Source organism: Leptinotarsa decemlineata, unplaced genomic scaffold, assembly GCF_025532065.1.
Source record: "Leptinotarsa decemlineata unplaced genomic scaffold, Ldec_3_MD MMD2_tig00026307_RagTag_RagTag, whole genome shotgun sequence".
Classification (NCBI taxonomy): Eukaryota; Metazoa; Arthropoda; class Insecta; order Coleoptera; family Chrysomelidae; genus Leptinotarsa; species Leptinotarsa decemlineata.
The window spans coordinates 11,328,499-11,350,116 of NW_027412681.1; the positions used below are offsets into that span (position 1 = coordinate 11,328,499).

The 21,618-nt window shown below is 34.6% G+C and overlaps 1 protein-coding gene and 1 long non-coding RNA gene across 2 annotated transcripts in view; one reads left to right on the top strand and one right to left on the bottom strand.

The window, feature by feature from the left end:
- Positions 1-3,108, top strand: part of LOC111510225 (uncharacterized) — a 179,106-nt gene extending 175,998 nt beyond the window's left edge. Inside the window, exon 4 of the mRNA XM_074180963.1 lies at positions 2,902-3,108. Coding sequence (XP_074037064.1) covers positions 2,902-2,932 — 31 coding nt within the window. The 3' untranslated portion in view covers positions 2,933-3,108. The remainder of the gene's footprint in view (positions 1-2,901) is intronic.
- LOC141485045 (uncharacterized) overlaps positions 1-21,618 on the bottom strand; it is a 50,586-nt gene that overhangs the window by 27,967 nt on the left and 1,001 nt on the right. The gene's annotated exons all lie outside the window — the stretch shown is intronic.

Genomic DNA, 21,618 nt, shown 5'->3' on the forward strand with positions numbered 1-21,618 from the left:
CATTCGAGATCAGTATAGATCTATCATCCGCGTAAACTGTGTGTCTTTAGATGAAGTGTCAATTTCGTTGATATAAAAAAGGAACAGAATAGGCCCAAGTACTGAGCCTTGGGAAACTCCCATATTTATATCAAGACTGCATCAGCCGTTCTAGACTGTTCGTCATTAGTCTTTATACTGACATATTGTTGACGATTACTCACAAAATACATTATCCAGTCAAAAGCAATACTTTGGATGCCATAGAAATATAGTTCAGAAAATAGTTTAGAAAATAGCAAACATTTGCGCTCAAGTGATGATTCAAAAAAACCAGTGGCGAAAAAGCCCTGCACGGTTGAATCTAAGGCATCGTCAGGTGTAGCTGACGTTCAAAAACCCTCATATGGGAAGGTTGTCACGGGTATCAAGGTGGGAATCTTGCACCTTGACTATCCGAATACCTCATTAACGATGGAACAGCAAAGCATATACTTTGGGCCTGCCCCGCTGGAGACCGAATCAAGTTTTTAGAGTTTGGCAGAACCGTACTCTTACCATTTGACCTGAGAGACCACTTACCATACAAACTAATCGGTTTCGTTAAGAAGTTGAGTTTATTTGGTCGACTGTGAATAGGAAGCACAGAAAAACCCTTGTGGGTTGCGGTGGAGGGTCGAATATACCCACTTACTTTGGACCTAACCTAATTTAACTTGACCTATCAGAGTGTGCAGGAGAATCCGCGGCAGTCGTTTTCGTGTCGCTTACAAGAACTCGGCCTTTCGCAGACCACAACCTGGCAAATTTTGCGTCGTGTCTTGGGCCTGCACCCGTGCAAAATTCAACTGAACTAGGAACTGAAGGTAAACGACTATAAACAATAATGTGTGTTCGCTGAATGGGTTCCGGTGCAGTTGGCAACTGAGCCTGATTTTCATAAAAAAAGTCTTATTCAGCAATGAGACCCATTTCTGGTTGAATTGGTGAGTGAACGACCAACGAGCGTGCAATACATCCCGAAAATGTCACCGTTTGGTGTGGATTTTGAGCTGTCGGCGTCGAGGGTCCATATTTCTTTGACTACAGGTCGATGAAAACCAACTTCTTTTTGCCTGAATTGGATGATCTGGACACCAACGACATGTGATTCCAACAGGACGGCGCTACTTGCCACACAGCTCATGCCACATTGGATATTCTGCAAGAGCGATTTGAGAGCATGATCATCTCACGTGGAGGGGATGTAAACTGGCCACAGAGGTCGGGCGGTTTGACCCCGTTAGAGACTATTTCTTGTTTTTTTAAGTCGCAGGTATATGCGAATGAGACATAACCTGCAGCGGTCCTGAAAGTTAACATGACCCATGTCATCGGTCAAATTCAGGCTGATTTATGCGTCAGAGTCATGGAACTGATTTATGTGCTAGAGTATCTCTTCACCCAGAGAAGCCGGGGCGGAACACACATCAATAGGTATTTCAAACGAATAAAAATGATGATATCCCACACACACACTTTATTTATTTCAAATATAAATATAAGAAGCGCTTTCTGAAAGACCGCATACAAATCTTTCATTTGAGGGTATACTGGGTATTTCTCAATAATATGTATGCTATTATCTAAGTAAAAAAATATTATATGAACATATGTATAACATTCGAACTACGGGTACTACCACCATATATTTCCAGATATTTTATATCCATTGACCCCAAAAAAAATTGAATTATTAGTATGCAATTAGCAAATACCCTGTCTAATGTCAGATTAATATTACTGATTAATTACAATTAGTGATTACTTACTAATTACAGATTAATAAACTGTTGAAAAATATAAATGAATTCGGTTCGACGTGGGTTCTTTGTTCACTCAGTCAATTGGCCGATGTGTGAGTCGATGATTCAAGCCACAGGCTGACCGCTCGATTTAACTTGCTATCGTCAACCCGTGTTAGGAATCACACGTTAAAAGGAAAGATGTCGTTAATTCTTAGCTCGCACAAGTTTAGACTTCTGAGGGTTGTCGTTCGTAGAGGTGCGATAGCTGGTTAACGGAAAAACATGTTTTAAACATATTTTAAAATTCTATTAAAGATCCTACAGAATAAAAATTTCATTCACTTCATTGTCAAACTGAAGATTCCTAACGATGATATAATCAACAAAGCAAACAATGGCGGCCATAAAACAAAACAGGCTTCCGAGAAATGGCATGCGAATGCGAAGAGGAAATATGGTTTCTAAGACCGATTGAAACGCAAATATAGAAATTGTTGTCAACAAAGAGGATTGTGAAGACAGCAAATGTTTGCCATCGCGTTACAGATTTCCTAGAATATTCGCGCCTAGCCTTATCCTATCCGGATCGAGTCAAGTCAGCCATGATAACTGTGTTATCAATTGTCGTTTTCCCTGATTATTATGTCTGTTTGATTCTTGCTTTTCACGGCTACATCGGGGAAACAATTGATGAAACTCTGATGCATGTGAAATATCTTTCGCGAGATGATTTTTTTGAAGTTTTTGGTTTCAATATTAAGGTTTATAGTTTACACTGGCAGATCAAGATCTTCAGATGATGTGATGCTGCAGGTTTTTCCGGGTTTTCCTGTAACTGAAAAAGCAAATGCGCCACTCGAATTAATTGTTGTTGTTTCATAATTTCATGATTTGTATTTTGGAGGTGTTATCATTATTTAGACATATTTTAGAAATTAACTATTCTTTTTGCTAGTAACGCTGGCCAATACATTTTGGAGCAATACTACAGTCGAGATAAAATAAAAAATTCTCATAATATGAGTCTAATATTACTGGTAAGACATAATCTGTCCACATATAGGAGTTTGAGTGTGAAATAGCAGAATTTCACCAGGTGAGATATGTGTTTCTCAAAACTGACAATTTTTTTAAGGACGAGGGAAAACCAGCGGTGCAACCAGTAAATAGGAGGGCCCTGATATGCGGCCTGATTAATGCGACAGTCATGAAAAATTGGACGTTTCTGATGCGCTCCACCCAGAGAAGCGGTGGCCAACATTGAACGATGTTATCTTCCATGCATAATGTGGTCAATATGTCTTTCAAATGAATAAAACTTTTCGATTATATCTCACAAAAACTTTGTTTTATTTGAACTTAAAGATAGGAAGAGCCTAATGAAAGACAATGTGACTACTAAGTAATCATATTTCACTGTAAATATTTGTCACACTAGAAGGCTAAACCACCTCTTTGTTCACTCTGACGATCTTCGCGAATAAAGTGATACTATAAACTAAGTTTTCCATAACCTACAAATGTCCAAAGATTCGTTCTGTAATTCTGTAAAATATCGGCAAACAAGTCAAATTCTGTCATTTACGATCACATTGGAGTGTGAAAATTTTACCAATTCGCAATGTGGCATATTATTATCGACAGTAAAAACTACTTATATCATTTTGTCAAAATAATTTTCTAAAGTAAAATACATAAGGAATGAGTTTCTGATGAAACAGAAGGGAGAACTAGACGGTTATTCATACCTGTAAATACTGCTTTTGCTAATATAAGAACATTTATGTAATATAAAGTTTTGCAATGGACGATTCCAGTACCCCTATTCAGTGTTGCCACTATAAAATGTTCGACTGACATTTTCTAGGCCTTTTTTGGAATAATTCAAAGTCGGAACAGATATAATTTGTAATTTAATAGATTCCTGGACGTTCCCGGATATATGAATCGAAGTATTAAGTTGATATGGACAAAAAAAATCCTAGGGAATTTTACTTTTTAGGTTGTTGAATTGTTCGGAACCTGTCACCTATATACGTTCACCTGTTGTCACAAACATAGCATTTCAGTGTTCAGTTTGTGTTTGTCGAGTAGTTACGTTTTGATAGTGTATTCTGTAGGTGTTGTATGATATCTTTTTCCATACCATTATTATTACCAGAGGATGTTTCAGGTGCCCTATTGAAAGACAATTTATTGATTGAAGACCATTCAGCTGCAGAACTCCAAAGATGGTTAGACTTTTTCTATCAGAACGATCCTGTTCTACCGAATACAATAAACAATAAGTGAATACAACAATAAAATTTCATATGGTAAATGACACGTGACGGTAAAATGACAGGATTACCACTATTAAACAACGTACAAACTTAAAATTCCCTAGGATTTTTTATTTTTGTTCATATCAACTTTAATATCCGGGAACATCCAGAAATCTATATAATTAAAAATTTTATCTGTACGTCAGTCGATTTAGACCCGAAAATTTTATAGTGGTAACACTGAATAGGGATACTGGAATCGTCCATTACGTACTGTTATAAAAAATTATATTATAAAATAGTTTGATGTACCTATTGATGTACCATTATTGATACGCACTGTTCGGACATCCAGTGTAATTCGTACTAAATTCAAAGGGTTATATTTTTAGGAGTGACTAATTTTTGGGAAATAAAGTTTTTGGCTTTCTACCACTCCATCTTGATACAAAAAAGTGGAAATTTTCCAAAGAAAGGAAAGAAGTAGGTAATCAATTTTAAAATGAGTAACTCTATACATGGATGTGTATATCACGCAAAGAAGTAACTTTCAGACATAAATTGGGAGAAAAAGCCCTCCTGAAACAGCTACTTAAACATTGAATTACACGAAAGAACAATTCTTTCTAAACAAATTCTTGTATATGAACACTGAATTATACAGAAGACACTTTTCTCGAGTCAGCTTGTATTCCAAACATTCGTTATGGAATAAAATCAGATATCATTCACAGCAGTTCTACACTAAGTGAATGGTAAAAAATTGCACTTACATCGAAAACTGTCATCCTCACTGGTAGACATTGATGTTTCACCGTAAGACACTTGCCTTAAGGCTCTTCAGTACAAATCTGGATAACATGAATAAATATGAGTGATAATCCACAAAAACATATGCTTGTCGTAGCACAATGAAAGAAAAGAATGATGAAAAATACTAAAGGAGAAAGGTATATACGTGTTGACGAAAGTTTAATTACAGTATACATACATACATACATACATACATACACATACATATACACACATACATATAAATAAATGAAGCATTTGAGATTTATAGTATCGATACTTTTTCATTGAAGAAAACTTAGTCTACAATGAAAACGAAGACCTCTGAAGAACAGTCTTTTGGCCCTATTGTATTATTTCAGAAATTATACTTTACATCAATCAGTTGTTAAGTGAATGATCTAGGAAGGTTAGAAATCCAATTTTTCAGTTCTTTCTGATTATTTTCAGTTCACTTGGTATTGCATTGTATACTCTGGGTTTGAAGAAATATGATGAAAGTTGGGATATTGTTTTAGAGACAAAAGGCGCTACATTATAAGGAAAAACACACAATACATTCACGAAATACGATTTTTTATGTAACGGAATAAGTTCGATGTCATCGATGACATCGTAATGATATTCATTCACCTATCCATGTATAGAGTTACTTATTTTCCTTCCTTTCTTTGAAAGATTTACACAATTTTTTTGTATCAAGATGGAGTAGTAGAAAACCAAAAACTTTCTTTTCCAAAAATTCATACTAGTATCGAAATTCTGTAGAATTCGAAAAGATGGGTCTTCAAGTGATATTGAAGATATGAGATTTGTTATCAGTACGAAAGGGTATTCAAGAACAGTGATGAATCAAACAGGTGATGATAAATAAATGAGACCGTACAACTATATGCGAATCACAGAACCCTATCTCGTAAAACGTTATATCGTTTCACACAGTTGCACCGAAACAGACTTGCAGAAATACCCACGAAAAACGAACAAAGCGGCATTTACACTAAACGACGTTAATTTGACTAATATCGTAACAATAGGGCTAATAGTAGTTGTTGGTAGTGAATGAAGTAGGGGCGTAAATCCACCCTTTACAAGATAAAGATTCAATCTGTCCCCGTATAGCCCCTTTTCGGTTATGGCTCGGTCGTGTGATTTCAACATATGGCTACAAATGGACCTAATACCACTGAGGAAACGCGAGCGATAAATTGAGTTGTTCACGATTGGAGATAAACGAACTGTTGGTGGGTGGGCGATTATATCTGCTATGATCTGAAATGATATCGTGATTTATCAACTTGAAAAGAGTGTGAATGTTAATTTTACAAGTTTTGTACTAATCGACACTAGAAAACACTGCAGGATCATGAGCATATTGCTCCTGTACTTTTGCTCTTTCCGTAATAGAAATCACATGTTAAAAGATAAGATCTCGTTAGTCCTTAGCTCGCACAAGTTTCTCAACTTCAGAGAGTTGTCGTTCGTATGGGGGCGACAGTTGATAAATGGAAAAACAGATTTTAAACAGATTTTTTTCAAACAGAACCTTCGATGGATGCTTCTCACAGTATTTTGAACATAATTTGAGTTAAGTGAAATCTATTTTCCGGGTTTTTTGGCCATCGTCTGCAGGTTTATATGTCCGACGTAGACATTATTAAAGGTGATGAGGTACCAGATGATGTCACAGTACTCGAGTTGGTGCTCGAGTTGTTGTTCCCCTTGTTCCTAACGCAGTAACTACTATTTCACTCTGGTTTCATCTTATTATTGATGGGCGTGACTTGGTTGCTCTCAATTGGATTACCTGCCTTGTTTATGTACAATAGTGGACAGGTAATCAGATTACCTTACACACTCTCTTATTGACGATAACTCCGGGCACTCGCATAGAACATGCCTGACAGTCTCATCTTCCTGTTCGCACATCCTGCATAGAGGTGTGTCCACTAGTTCCATATTATGGAGGTGTTTCCTTAGTTGACAGTAGCCAGTCAGAAATCCTACTGTTAAGGGTAGATTTTTCCTGGTCATCGCCAGATATTTCTACGGCGCTAGCTTCCCAGGGTCGCCCAGGGTGATCCTGGCAAGATTGCGTCCTTTGATTCCATCACATCTCTTTAGGGATTGAGCATGGGCGTGACGTTTAGCTAGTTCCGCAATTGTCGAAGTCATTAGGCCGTAGGTGTCACTGGATCTTGAATTTCTCAGCCTAGCCGCTTCCTTGCTGGATAAAGAGTCGGCAATGCCATTACTTTTACTCCTGTCGTGCCCTTTAACCCACCTCAGGATAATGTTATTACCAACCCAAGCTTTGGCTAAATCTTGGTGGCACTCTAGTACTAACCCTGAGGTAACACGTTTTCTCTTCTAGGCTGATAGGGCTTGTCTACTCTCAGTGCATATTGTTATGTTCTTGCCAGAAATTCCTTTTCTGGTTATTTCTTTTGTGGTGATTGAGATACCAGCCAGTTCTGTTTGAACCACGCTGGTATTTTTACCATCCCCCACTCAATCCTTAGGCTTAGTGATCTGGAGTACACTCCACATCCTGAGACTTCTTTGGTTTTTGAACCGTCAAATCAAATTATGTGAGTGCCTTCTTTGTTGAGAGCATGTACGACTACAGCTGATTTGCCGGTTTTGTCCGAGTTGGTAATTCCTCTCGTGGAACCACGAAAAGAAGTATAGGTACCCATCTCTCTGAACACAAGAGACCGCGGCCAAAAAACCTCGAAAATAGGTTCCATACAGTCATCTTCGGCCGAGAAAGTTTACATTCTTTGATAATTTGGGTTGTTTATAAATTGATTTCCTTCCATTCTTCATTGCGTCACATTCACATGGAGCATGATAAGTTTTCTCTGTCCCTTTGTTGCAACTAAAGTCTGTTTTGTTCAAGTGTGGACCGGACAGTTTACATGAGTAGGATTGTAATTATTCAGAGACGATCCCAGTTCTGTAGAAGCAACTCTTACGTTTTTTCGCAGGCGATCCCTTCGTAAATATTTTTCATGTGTGTTATTAGATGTACTTTTCCTGTTGATCTATTTCTCAATAAGGTTCTACACCAAACAGTTTGGTAATCTCTTAACTGGTTTTTAATTTGAAGTTGATAATAATTCCCATCTAGCACTTTCATTAGCCTTCTGGTTGGTTGTGATTTCTAAGAATCGTTTCTACCACTTCCTTAGAATTTTCTAGGCATTTCCACTCTTGGGTCATTAACGTTCATAGAGCAGCTCAGCTGCCTGTAGGAATATTGATCCACTTATTTTGTTGGGACCAATACTTCAGGTTTATTTCAATATTGCATGCACTCTCACCTAGTGAACCGCATGAAACTATAGCGTCAATTACTGCCCATTCAATATATTCCAGCTTGCTTTACATGAACAGTTTCAGATGTCAAAATTGTTTGCCTTAAGCACATACACATTTCTTTAATTGGTGCTTCCCCAGGTCGAGAGGTGTGCAATATCTTCACAACCAAGTATGAGCTGTGATATGTCTGCTCGGCAGGTCCTCTACTAGTCCTACATTCCTGGTTGGTGACGGTTCCAAACTATCGGATAACGATGTACGAGATCCACTCTCACTAATCATCTTCAATTTGAAGGCGTCAAGTCCTTGGTATAAATGTTACTCAACGGTAGTATATTCCACACTGTTCTGATAACTGTACATGATATTGGGATCTTTGAGATACTGTTATAACCCAACCTGCCCGGATTTTCCCATTGCCACGATTTTTGCCCTGAAGATCCCGAGAAGCCAGAATGCAAAGCCAAGTACTATGCGAGGTCGTTTTGTGATATGATGAAGAATGGTCATCGTAACATGTTAACCAAGAAAGTCAGTTTTCTAAGGTTCGCCATATGATTGCTTCATTATTTAAAACTTTTTCTTTTTTGTTGAGTAACTGCATAAATATCATGTGGTATACTCTTATCCAAATATCTTCCAGGTTTTCAATCAATCAATAGTAGTAGTAGGTAGAATTTTATTTCGTAATTCACGCTTCAACAGTAAAAGAAATTTTATCTGATGTATAAATAAAAAAATAGTGCAACAATGCAGCTTGACGCTTGTTTATGAGGTAAATGGTATAAAAGTAACGCTCAAATTTAAAAATTTTAAAACTAGTTGAAAGTATATAGGTACATATGATTTTGTAAGTAGATAGGTAGGTCAATGTTTTTGATAGTGGAATATTTAGTATTCACAAGAAATATTTACAAATATATCGAGCCAGTTGGATATATCAGATTATGGATTAGTTTTCAGGGGTTTGAGAGTTATCAGTTTTTTATGTTATTTCCGTTTTTCAGATCAACTGAGAGAGAATTGCATATTTTGTGGCTTGAATATTCATAGCTTGATTTTCCGATTGGTTTCTTTATGATTAGATACGTAAATTTATGTATCTGTCTACTATCATATCTGAAATCATATCTGTCTGGTAAAGATTGTTTCTGTCAACAATATATCTGATATCATTAATTATTTTTATAATACAGTTGACTAATGTCAAATTATTTTGATTCTTCTTGTAAGGGGTCACTTGAATACCTTGGTTCCTTCTGCAATGTTATCTTCAGACATTTTTTCGGAACCACTTCAAGGAGTCGGAGGTACTCCTCACTATCCTACCGGTAATTTTGATTTGAAAGTAAGAGAATGGTTTGAAATTCATGGATAGAACTTTATAGTCGAATCTGTCCTTCGTTATTTCCTTCATAGATTATGGCAGTATCATCTGCGAAACTGATAACTATTCAGAGCTATCTACAGAAAATAGGTCATCTTTATGTAATGAGAAGAAAATCAGACCTAGAACTGTTCCCTGTGGTACGCCATACTCCATTATTCCAATATTTTTCTATGATTCCTTTCTTTTCTAGGGTAAAGAGTATTATTGTGTTGCTGGCCGTGTCGAAGGCCTCAGCAATGTCTGTTAATACTGCGAGTTATTATCTATTATGGTTCAGTTTTCGTAGGTGTCCGATGTCAGTTTTGGAATAGCATCCTGGATTGATTTTCCCTCTTCGAACCGAAATTGCATGTCCAGTAGAAGTTAATGAGGTTTTTGTAAATTTTATTACAACCTGTGATTGATGAAATTGGCCAGTAGTTTTTGACCTCTGTTTTATCACCGTTTTTGTAGATTGGAATCACTACTGAGGTTTTTTAGGTTTGAAGGGGAGTATCATGATTCAATAAATTTATTTAAAATATATTTAATGCGCGATTAGTTTTAACGTTTTGGCTATCAAACCATCACAGGTGTTATGAAATACTGATAACCTCATGAAGTGTTGTTAGGAGGAATTTTGAATACTATTTCCTAGAACCAATGACAACACTAATCAATGTTTTATTTTGGAAACAATTTTGTAATAAAAAATGAGATTTGAAAAATTCCTATGTTTTATACCACTTGTATTTGTATAACTAACGTTACTGCAGTTATGTCCTACAAGGACATTCTCAAACGTATACATTATTGTATTTACATTATTGTATTCGTTTGAAAATGTCCTTGTAGGAAGAAGCTGCAGCAACGTTAGTTACAAATACGAGTGGTATAAACACATAGGAATTTTTCAATTCTCGTTTTTCATGATGGTCTCCTACGACGTAGTAACAGATACATCCATCAATTTACATTTTCTTAATCTTCAAAAACAAAACTAGGTAAGTTATTACAGAAGTAGAACTATGTTTTTGCATTGAAAACTACTCGAGCATTTCGATCGTAACCTCATCATCACAGTCATTGATCAGTAGAACTATAGTTGGAAAAACTGCACTAGTTTTTGTTTTATGAATCTAGTACTATTACCGGTTTGAAAGTTGAAACCACATTTTCCCATATCGGTCGGACACATATTGATCAAGAAGATTATAGTTCCAACATACGACTTTTGAACATACGACAAAATACGACTTTCGAAGTTTCTTTCTTGGTATCATCAGCATAGGAATTTAAATGTTTTTTCAGTACTAATATTGTTTTCATTTATTATTCCCAGTTGAGGGTTCGGGAAAACTGAACGGTCGCCAGTTTTTCTTCTTCTATATTTGAAATTTTTGAATAAGTCTTGAAACTACGGATATACATAAATTTTCAAAATACCTGATTTTCATTTATTATTTCCAGTTGAGGGTTCCAGAAAACTGAACGATCGCCAGATTTTCTTCTTCTATACATAAAATTTTTGACTAAGTCTCGAAACTACGGATATATATAAATTTTCAAAATATCTTTTTCATAAATTTTTTCGTTTACCTACTTTGAAAGTTTTGAAAACAAGACCTCTTTAATGAATGATTCAATTTTCATGTAAAACGTAATTTATAACGCCCTAAATAACATGACAGAATAGAAATTTATTTAATCTCATGGTTTTGAGTCACGTTCAGAGAAATTTCCCGGTAAAATGTCATCAAAGTGTGGTATTTCATAAATTCATAAATAATATTTTTACCTAGTCTGGAGGATGTTATTTCCAACAGCCTCGTTTTATATTGCGTCACCCGAAAGGTACGTTAGTGATAAGGCCAGATTATGGTCGTTATCTACTGTTCTGTACAGTTGCGACAAAATATTCATATATGTATAGATGCAATTCGATTACAGTTCTATGAAGGAGTAAATATTATAAAAAGTAGGTATGAGAGATGAGAGAAGCACAGTATCTAATAGTTTAAAGAAAATAAAGAAGGTTTTGAAAGAATGTACCGTCACTGAAAAAAAAAAACTGCAGTGTTTGGACACATTTGATGAGAAATATTTCCTACAGTAGTCCAGAAATTTTACCGATTCACAGTAGAAGCTAAAATGAAAAATATCTTCTGTCTTTCTCTCCTTCAGTTTTATACAAAAAAAAAATGAGGAAAACTTTCAAGGGAAAGAACAAAACAACAACATGGAAGTTACTCTCGAAAAACCTGAAAACTGGAAGAAATTTCTCACCCGAAGTTCACAAGAACTTTCAATGGGAGGGCTTTTTCTTTCAGTTTGTATCCGAAAGTAACGTGTATGAATGCGATCTACATATCTTCGTAAAGAGTTCTTATACAATTTCCACTATTTTTTGTATAAAGATGAAGTAAAAGCCCAAAGCTTTTTCTCCAAAAGCTAATCTCTCCTAAGCATCTTTCAACTTCAGCTAAAAATGATTTCAGTCAGCCTACAAACAATGAAAGTGCCTATACTAAAATTCATCCTGATACTGCTCATTAAATTTTTTCAGCTGAGTCCAAATCTACAGATCTTGTGTGATACTTAATACATATTTTCCTTTCAATAACTTTCGAGAACTTTCTTTCTGAAAATTATAATTTTCCAATGATGGAGAGCAATAAACCAAAACCTGCTGAATATATTTGTGTTTAGTTAAAAGTTTTATTGGTGCAGTAATTAAATACATTTTTGTTGCTGATAGTCTTTGAGATAGTTTTGTGAAGTGATTTGTAACAAAAAACTATTGTGATGTTGGAATTAAAATCAATGTTCAAGAATTACTTGGTATCTAGATCTAATTCGAAGTCAGTTTAGGTACCTACTTGTTTTAATAAGACAAAAAATTATTTTGTGAAGGGTAATAAAACATGTCTCGAAATGACACATGATTTTTCTGAGTCGAGTTGATGTCTTGACTTCATTTTATTTTTGTAATTATCAATAATATTCAATGTTTGTCTCACCGAACTTCCATTTGAAGTTTGATTTTGAGGAAGTTAGTGTAAAATGTTTTGTATAAGAGCCCTAGACATCTAAGCAATGTATTTTTGAAATTATTCATTGAAATATCGACTGGACTCATATATTCCACGGTACCCGTGCATTTGTTTTTTAATGAAATATCATATATTCTTTTCTACATTCACATTCTGCTCAGAAATATAAGATTATACAATAGTTCTACACTGTGCAATTCAAAAGTTTACGAAGGAAAGTATCAAAGAGCTGATCTATACCACCCTCTCCATTTTTACTCAAAACTTGGTTTTGTTGTGTTGTTATGTTGTTGATTAATAATTTGACCATTTTTTTACTAACTTAATGATTCATTCAATTAGAATAATATTCTATTACACATGAAACCTTTTTTGTTATAATTAATGAACTGTTCAGTCATGGATATCCATAATTGAGAAAGTTATCTTTGAAAGTTCACATGTATGAGTAGGTGTTCACACCTCCTTAGGTGTGAACACCTAAGGAGGAACTGAAATTGAACAAAACCAGTTACGGTTATGAATGCTATTTATTACTAAAAGTGAACTATAACTGATCAATCTTATGTTCTCATAATCAACGAAGATAAATGTTCCATATAAAATAAACTATTAATACAAAAATAAAACACTGGAGTCCGGTATTACCACACAAGACGTGTGGTAATTGCGAATGGTCTGTGGGGTAATAACGAACATAGTCTAATCACAACAGAAATCACAAACAAAGCCTCGTGATGTACTTTCACCACTCGTACAGTTTTTGTGGGCCCATAAATTACATTTGTAGCATTTTATCCAGTCTTCATTGGGTGGATCTTCATACTTTCCATCACAAATTGGGCAATAATACTTGTTTTTCTTTCCATCACCTTCATTTGCAACTGTTGGATTAGCAAAAGATATGAAGTGGTGTAACCAATCTACAAATAAGTTCTTGTTGACCCAATCTGAATCACTTACGGCTGCTATCATATCAGGATTGCCTCCACGTAGCAACTGAGCATTCATACGCTTCCTCTTAAAAATAAAAAATTAAGGAATATACTTTCCTGAAGCACTACAAGCGCAGACAACTGTCGTTGCAATACCTCTTTCACCACTTGTTGCCATACCGACTTGTTTCTGGCCTTTTGGTGCCAAAATCCTTGCATTTCTGTGGACATTGGATATACCTGTCTCGTTCACATTGTATATTTGATTGGCATCAAAGTGGTCTTTGGTATATAAAATTTCCAAATTATTAAAGAACATTTTCACTTCTGTTTCATTAAAAGCCGTAATTCCATTAATAGAAGTGGACTCAGGTTTACGTAGTGAAATATTAGGGTGCCTTTGATTCAACCTGTATCATGTTCGCATATGACACCACTATCTTTCATCAAAATGAGTGAGTCTGTAAAAAAGCTCCTGATTTCAAAGGCCTTTTATTCTTTAGACGAATTATATTCAGAGAGAAATTTTAATCACATAAACAATTAATTTTAATTATCATGTTTCAATACCTACTGCTATTTAAACTAGGTATGTGACTTTTTTAATTTTTTGTTTGATGTTTACATTCAGCTCTGAACTGTATAGTTGAAAATGTCTACGAAGTTGTTACTTACTTTTATTTTCTATGCATTCACTTTTATATGTTTAAGCTTTATAGTTTTTATATTCTTATACTTACATTTATGTGTTACATAAGAATATTCATTATCATTATTATTTATTTCAATATCTAGCATATACATTATTACTTTCTGACTATTTTACATCCCAAAATTCTGAAATCACCAAATGTTCAAATATTTCTTTTAATGTGTATAACTTATATTTTTTAAAATAACACTGTGATATTTTATCTTCGACAATAAAGTACATTTTCATTTGATTTTGGATTACAACTACTCAAGAGTTAAAACTGCCAACATACATAATCGTCACTTTGAATTGTCGATTACAGATAATCAACAGCTTGAACTTTCTATAGCTTATTGAAAATTTAAACATAAAGGCGGATTTCCACTAAACGGACTCGCTTGCGACTAGTTTCGTTTTCAAAAACAGAAACAAACAACTTGTTCAGTTTCGAAAACAAATTCCGAACTCGAATTCCAGCAAACTGACAAAAATTAGTCTGGGTTGTGAAATAATTTCTATCATTTCCAATGCATGGACAGTTTCCATCATGCCCTCTCTAGACTATGTTTTTATAATGAGCTGCAATTTTTTTTTTTTCGCATTTTCGAGCGAAAGGAGCAAAACAAAAAAAACCAACACATTAGATGAGATCATTGTTGAGAAGACGAATAGATTATGGCAGATTTGATATTTGATGACATGTGAATGAACTGGACTGAGAGCAACGTTTCGTCATTTTTCAAGAATGTCCAATCACGAGTTTGAGAACGAATGTACTGGAACCATAACTTTGTTTCAAAAGTATTTTTTTACGTGTAATTCAAAGTTTATATAAAAACATCTGTTTCGAGAATTTGTGTCTGAAAGTTAGTTCTTTGCATGATCCATACATCTTTGTATAGAGTTAATGTTTAAAATTAATTGCTTTCTCTCTTTCTTTGGAAGATTCCCACATTTTATTGTATCAAGATGTAGCCAAAATCTTTCTTTCTCAAAAATAATTCTCTCCTAAAAATATATATATAAATACTTATGTTATTTACGTGCTGTCATCGATGACATGAGTGGATTCCACCCATTCCGTTACGAAAAGTAGTAATTTTATGAACAAATTCAGTGTTTTTTAATAATATTATACATATCTGGTACTAAAGGGCCAATAAAGGCAAATGTCTTACGACGACACATCCGGGTGTCTACCAGTGAGGATGACAGTGTTCCATGTAAGTATTTTGAATATAAACGGTATTTCATATAATTCAGCGTTCATATAAAAGTATTTTTTTTCGAAAATATTTTTCTTCCGTGTATTTCAATGTTAATATGAAAATAGCTATTTCGGAAGGACTTTTTCTTTCAGGTCGTGTCGGAAAGTTACTTCTTGCATGATCTACGCATCTATCTACAGTTAATTTTTGAAATTGATTGCTTTCTTCCTTTCTTTGGAAGATTTTCACATTTTTTGTATCAGGATGGAGAAGTAGCAAGCAAAAACCTTTCTTTTCCAAAAATTACAGATATGTTATAGCTGAATAGTTGTTTGTTGTTGTCGCCAATAGTTTACACACAGCGAACTCTGTTTACAAAACCACAGACAAAATACCGAAACGTTTTGATCTTTCCGTCTGCCGACGATACATTTCGTTGTTAAAACAGTCGTCCACGACAAAAAGTTTTTGTGTAATTTTTCCGTATGGTGGAAATCCGCCTCAACATTATACATGATCGACCATATGAACCGCTAGACTTTTGACTATACAGTTTAAACTTCAGATTACAGCTAATTGACAGTTGTATATGTACGTGTTAGGAATCACACGTTAAAAGGTACGACCTCGTTAGTCCTTAGCTCGCACAAGTTTCTCAACTTCTGAGAGTTGTCGTTCGTATGGGGGCGACAGCTGATTAACGGAAAAACAGATTTTAAACAGATTTTTTAAACATGATGGACATTTTCCATCTATCGATTCAAGATAATAATCGAGTTTGAACTGTCGATTATGGCTAATCGATAATTTGAACTGTCGATCATAAAATAAAAATGCGTTTATAATCGTTTATAATAAAAGTGAATTTCATTTTGGGCACGTTTCTCAACTCTACAATGCTGAAAAAGGTTTATGAAAGATTTGTTGTGAGCTCATGACACTCAGATTAAGTTTATGAAGGCAACCCAGAAAAACAGAATTTTCAAAAACGTATTTTTTGAAACATCTATGTATTTCAGAAAATGAATTAGTTTCCATCAGAGTTATCATGTGCATCATCTTAAATTTGGATGTACAAATAAACAACCATTATCACCACTTTTCATATCAGTTTTCATTTGCAATCGTTTATGATGGTTGGCGCCACAGTAATATTGTTGGTGATTTCATATTGAAATATCTATATTTTGGAAGTCCATATCGCTATATATGAGCAACATTTAACAATGAACATTACATAACTAGTGATTAGTTGAGGGGTCCAATTCAAATTATCATTTGTTTGTCAACATCATTTGAAAAATTTATCTCATACAGTCATAGTCATATTTTCAAATAAATATTTTTGAATTGAATTATCAGTTATCGATTTCTTCAGTACCACTGAAATATACAAATTACCAATCTGTCTTTAACGAATCGACACATTTACTAACGTGAGTTTGAATTTGGAAATTAATAATGTGGAAATTAGTATCCCTAGTAGAGAATATAAAAAGTGGTGGAACATTATTTAATATAGTGGAAGGAACTGGCAATAATTTTAAAGAAAAAAAATTTGGTAATAGCATTGTTTCTTTGTTTCATTGTGTGAACATGAAGATAAGAAATAATCTCAGCCAAATTAATTTGGCTGACATTGTTCTTATCAATCCTTATGATCTACCCTTATTGTTAATATATGGTCCATTTACAGAAACACTCTGGCATGTATGACGGTTTATTTTACGGTTATTATTATTACATGATTAGATAAATAATATACAGTGCATTTCTTTAATGTCCCCCCTTTTATTTTTTGAACGGGTCAACTCATAGAATTGAAATTTGGGATGAGGAAATTGACAGATGAAACTTTCAAGATGGCAACTTGGCGCCATATGGAAAAAAAATTGAACGGAAAGGGGGGTCTTGTGACACATCTTTTTGAAGCTCCTGAGAAATGCTTCACAACCCTACAATATAATGTCAATAACTTCAACTACTACAAAATGGCGGAACTTTTAATAATTGTCTGAATACATTGATATTTAACTACATAATATGAAGTAATAAGCTTGAGGTCAGTTCAGAAGATGCTCGAAATAGTTGCCATGAACTTCTTGACATATGAACAGCCTATCCGATATTTCACGCCGAACATTTTCGAACACAGTAACGTCAATATTTCTACAAATATTTATTATTCTTTGCAGTATATCCGATATTGAAGCAAATTCAGTTTTGAACACCTTTTGTTTCAAATAGCCCCATAAAAAAAGTCCAAAGGTGTCAAATCTAGCGAGCGAGCTTGCTATTCTGTAGGACGTCGACGGCCAATCCAACGACCGGGAAAAGTAGTATACAAATAGTTTCTTACTTGTCTGGAGTAATGTGGTGGTGCTCCATTTTGTTGGAATGCAATATCCATGTCAAATTCATTAAGATTCACTTTGACAATTTCAGTGATGAGAGGGTCAACAGTATTTTCCAGCATATTCAAATACAGTTCCCCTGTTGAATTTTGATCAATAAATGGAGGTCCTACAATATTGTTTCCCAATATTCCTGCCCAAACGTTAATTTTTTCTGGATATTTGGTATGTGTTTCACGGAAAACGTGTGGTTTGGTGTCACTCCAATAACGGCAATTTTGTCTGTGAACATTGCCGTTTAAAAAAATGATTCGTCACTAAAACAAATATTGCAATGGTTTCCGTCATGATTTCGCAGAATTCTGTTCTTCAATCAGGGTCATCTTCAGTTAATTGATGTACTATTTTGATTTTGTATGATGATGATACTTGTATAGATATTGTAGACTCCATTTTTTCCAAAAAACTACAAAAGCAAGCCATGGACCAGGTCTACCCAAATTCAAAATGCGATAACGTCAGTTATAGGACATTGTCATATTTGGGTGAACCAACCAATAATATTGCCCGTTTTTTGAAGAAAGGATGTGTAAACGTAGCTTACAGTACGAATATTAGTCTAAGTAAATTTATTAAAAACAATAAAGACAAAACGTCAATATCGGATAGATCAGGAGTATATGAGCTGACTTGCGGCTCTTGCCCAAAACTGTATATTGGCCAGATCAGGAGTATATGAGCCGATTTGCGGCTCTTGCCCAAAACTGTATATTGGCCAAACAGGGAGAATATTTTCCGAAAGAATTGAAGAGCATAGAAGTAGTTTTGTAAATAGAAAGACCAATACCACATTTGCAAACCACCATTTAGCAGAAGGACATGAGTACAGTCATGAATATGATGTGTTACATTTAGAAAAGAAGAGTTTGAAACTCAATCTTCTAGAATATTTTGACATCAATCCTAGTACGATTTCCAGAATATTATAAGATTGTGAGCGGGTGGGGTAAATTTCAAAGAAAATTCTGTCATGAGAAACCTAGCAATGTCAATTCAATTCGTTTATTAATTTTTTTTGTCATAAAAAATATGTTATAGATGAAAACATCATCCATACAAATTATACGACGATGAAAACAATACTCTTCAATAAGGTTCAATAAATAATAAAATTTCAATATGTATACACAATATATGAACTTTACTAGTTCGGACTTCCATGGTAGGTATAATATGATTTTAAAATAATTCAAAATATCTGGAAGAACAAATTAAATTAAAATGAATAGCTGAAAATATCAATTATATTAGGCAATGAAACGTGAAATGAAGTTACAATGTAATGAATCAATTCAAATAGAAATTAAAGTTTGTCCACCACTATTGTATAAAATATTCATAATGCATATGTTTCTTCAAGCATTGCGAAGTGCCTTAATCACCAGTGAATAATGAAATCTTTACATATAGGCAATTAGGCATGTTCGTTGAATATGTCAGTTCCATACACCCGTCAATAAAATCAACCACTGAGAGGGAGGTAAATTAATCAATAAATTACCTTGACTTAACCATTACGAAAAATAACAATAACCATGAATTTTACATTTTCCCCAAACCATCTTACACGGACATTATCATACAAATTCCTCCACACACCCTTGCCGGCATAAAGTTGCTGCATTCAATGGTATGCTTCATAGACTATTGAATATTCCACTGTCTGAGAGTAATTTTCAGAGGGAACAGAGTTTGATCAAACAAATCGCGGTCAACAACGGTTATAAGGTAGATATTATAGACTCCATTCTTTTCAGAAAACTACGAAAGCAAGCTATGGTCAAGGTCTACCCAAATTTAAGATGCGATAATGTCAGTTATAGGACATTGTCATATATAGGTGAACCAACCAATATTATTGTCCGTTTTTTGAAGAAAGAATGTGTAAACGTAGCTTACAGAACGAATATAGTCTAAGTAAATTTATTAAAAACAATAAATACAAAACTTCAGTGTCGGATAGATCAGAAATATATGAGCTGACTTGTGGCTCTTGCCCAAAACTGTATATTGCCAAACAGGGAGAACATTTTACCAAATAATTAAATACCATAGAAATAGTTTTGTGACTAGAAAGACCAATTCCACATTTTCATTGAGCTCAATCATGAATACGATGTGTTTGTTACATTTAGAAGGGAAGAGTTTGAAACTCAATTTTCTAGAATCTTTAGAAATCAATCAGGTGATTAACTGAATGATCGATTAGAATTGAATAGATCCCCGTTATTAAATATTTTTTCAAATGTGGAAACTGGGACATGAGCTCAGCTAATTTAACTCATTCGATAAAAATCATGTACTTGAAATTAAGGTGCTTCAAATTGTAGAATAAGATATATGTAGCATTGAATATGTAGACGGTAGCCGGTCGGTTCGACGTGGGTGCTTTGTTCACTCATTTAAATCGACCGCCGTGTTGGTCGCCCGAAGAAGCCATTGTATGGCAAAACACGTGATGCGTTTTCGTAAAATCGTTTAGTCAAAATCTCACAATAAAGTGTTTTTTGAATACGTTATTTCTCCACTGAAGTTATTCCTGCATACGTTGTTGGCGATACAACTGCCGCAATGGATTTGGAACACACTTGCAGACCGGTTGCGGACTGTTTGGCCACTTGTCTGTGCAAGGTAGTGTCTATCATCAACATAAAGTCGATGATTTCCGATAATTGAAAATCCAATTGAATTAGTTCAGAGTATCATTTCTCGAAATAGGCTGAAGTGGACAACAAATAATAGGTATGTCATCGCCCCATATGCTTGTCAACGAGGTAACTAACCGCATATCCAAATAATCACATATAGTGAGTGGACAAACTTGAAGACTGGCTATAAATCAAATAAATATAAATGTGGAATTGGCCGCGGTGGTAGTACGCCCGACTCATGATCGGAAGACCGTGGGTTCGATTCCCGCTTCAACCAGATATTTTTCTCGAGAGAATTTATCTGGTTGAAGCTGGAATGATTCTGCAACCGTGTTAGAAATCACACGTTGAAAGGTAAGACCTCGTTTGTCCTTAGCTCGCACAAGTTTCTCAACTTCTGGGAGTTGTCGTTCGTATGGGGGCGACAGCTGATTAACGGAAAAACAGATCTGACGGAACAATTTGTTGATGATAGATGACTTTATGTTGATGATAGACACTACCTTGCACTGACGAGTGGCCAAACAGCCCGAAACCGGTCTGCAAGTGTGTTCCAATAATTGAAAATATATTGCGGCAGCTGTATCGCCAACTGCATATGCAGGAATAACTTCAGTGAAGAATCCGGCACAGACATTTGTCGGATATAATCCAACGTCCTTCGTGGTATTAGCCATGGAAGTAGTTGTTTTCTGATAGGTGTCAGTCCATTAACCCACAGTGCTCCTTCAGATGATTTGGTATAATAAATGAATAATCCGGGAATAGTATTTTCTCTTTTCAACAAATAACATTTTTTCTGTAACACATAAAAAAATACTATTATATAGGTAATAAACATTAGCGTGAAATTATCTTCTGCGTCTCCTTATATCCTTGATATATATATATATATATATATATATATATATATATATATATATATATATATATATATATATATATATATATATATATATATATATATATATATATATACATATCCTTAATATCTGGATCGATAAATTTTTCATTGTTGGAAAATTTAAATAAAAAGCAAGTGTACAATGTGCTATCAAAGGCTTCAGAAACACTGAATCATGTTTTTCTTGTTCAGAAATAAGGGCAGAGTCTCTAATGATATTATGGGAATATTATCAGGTATTACG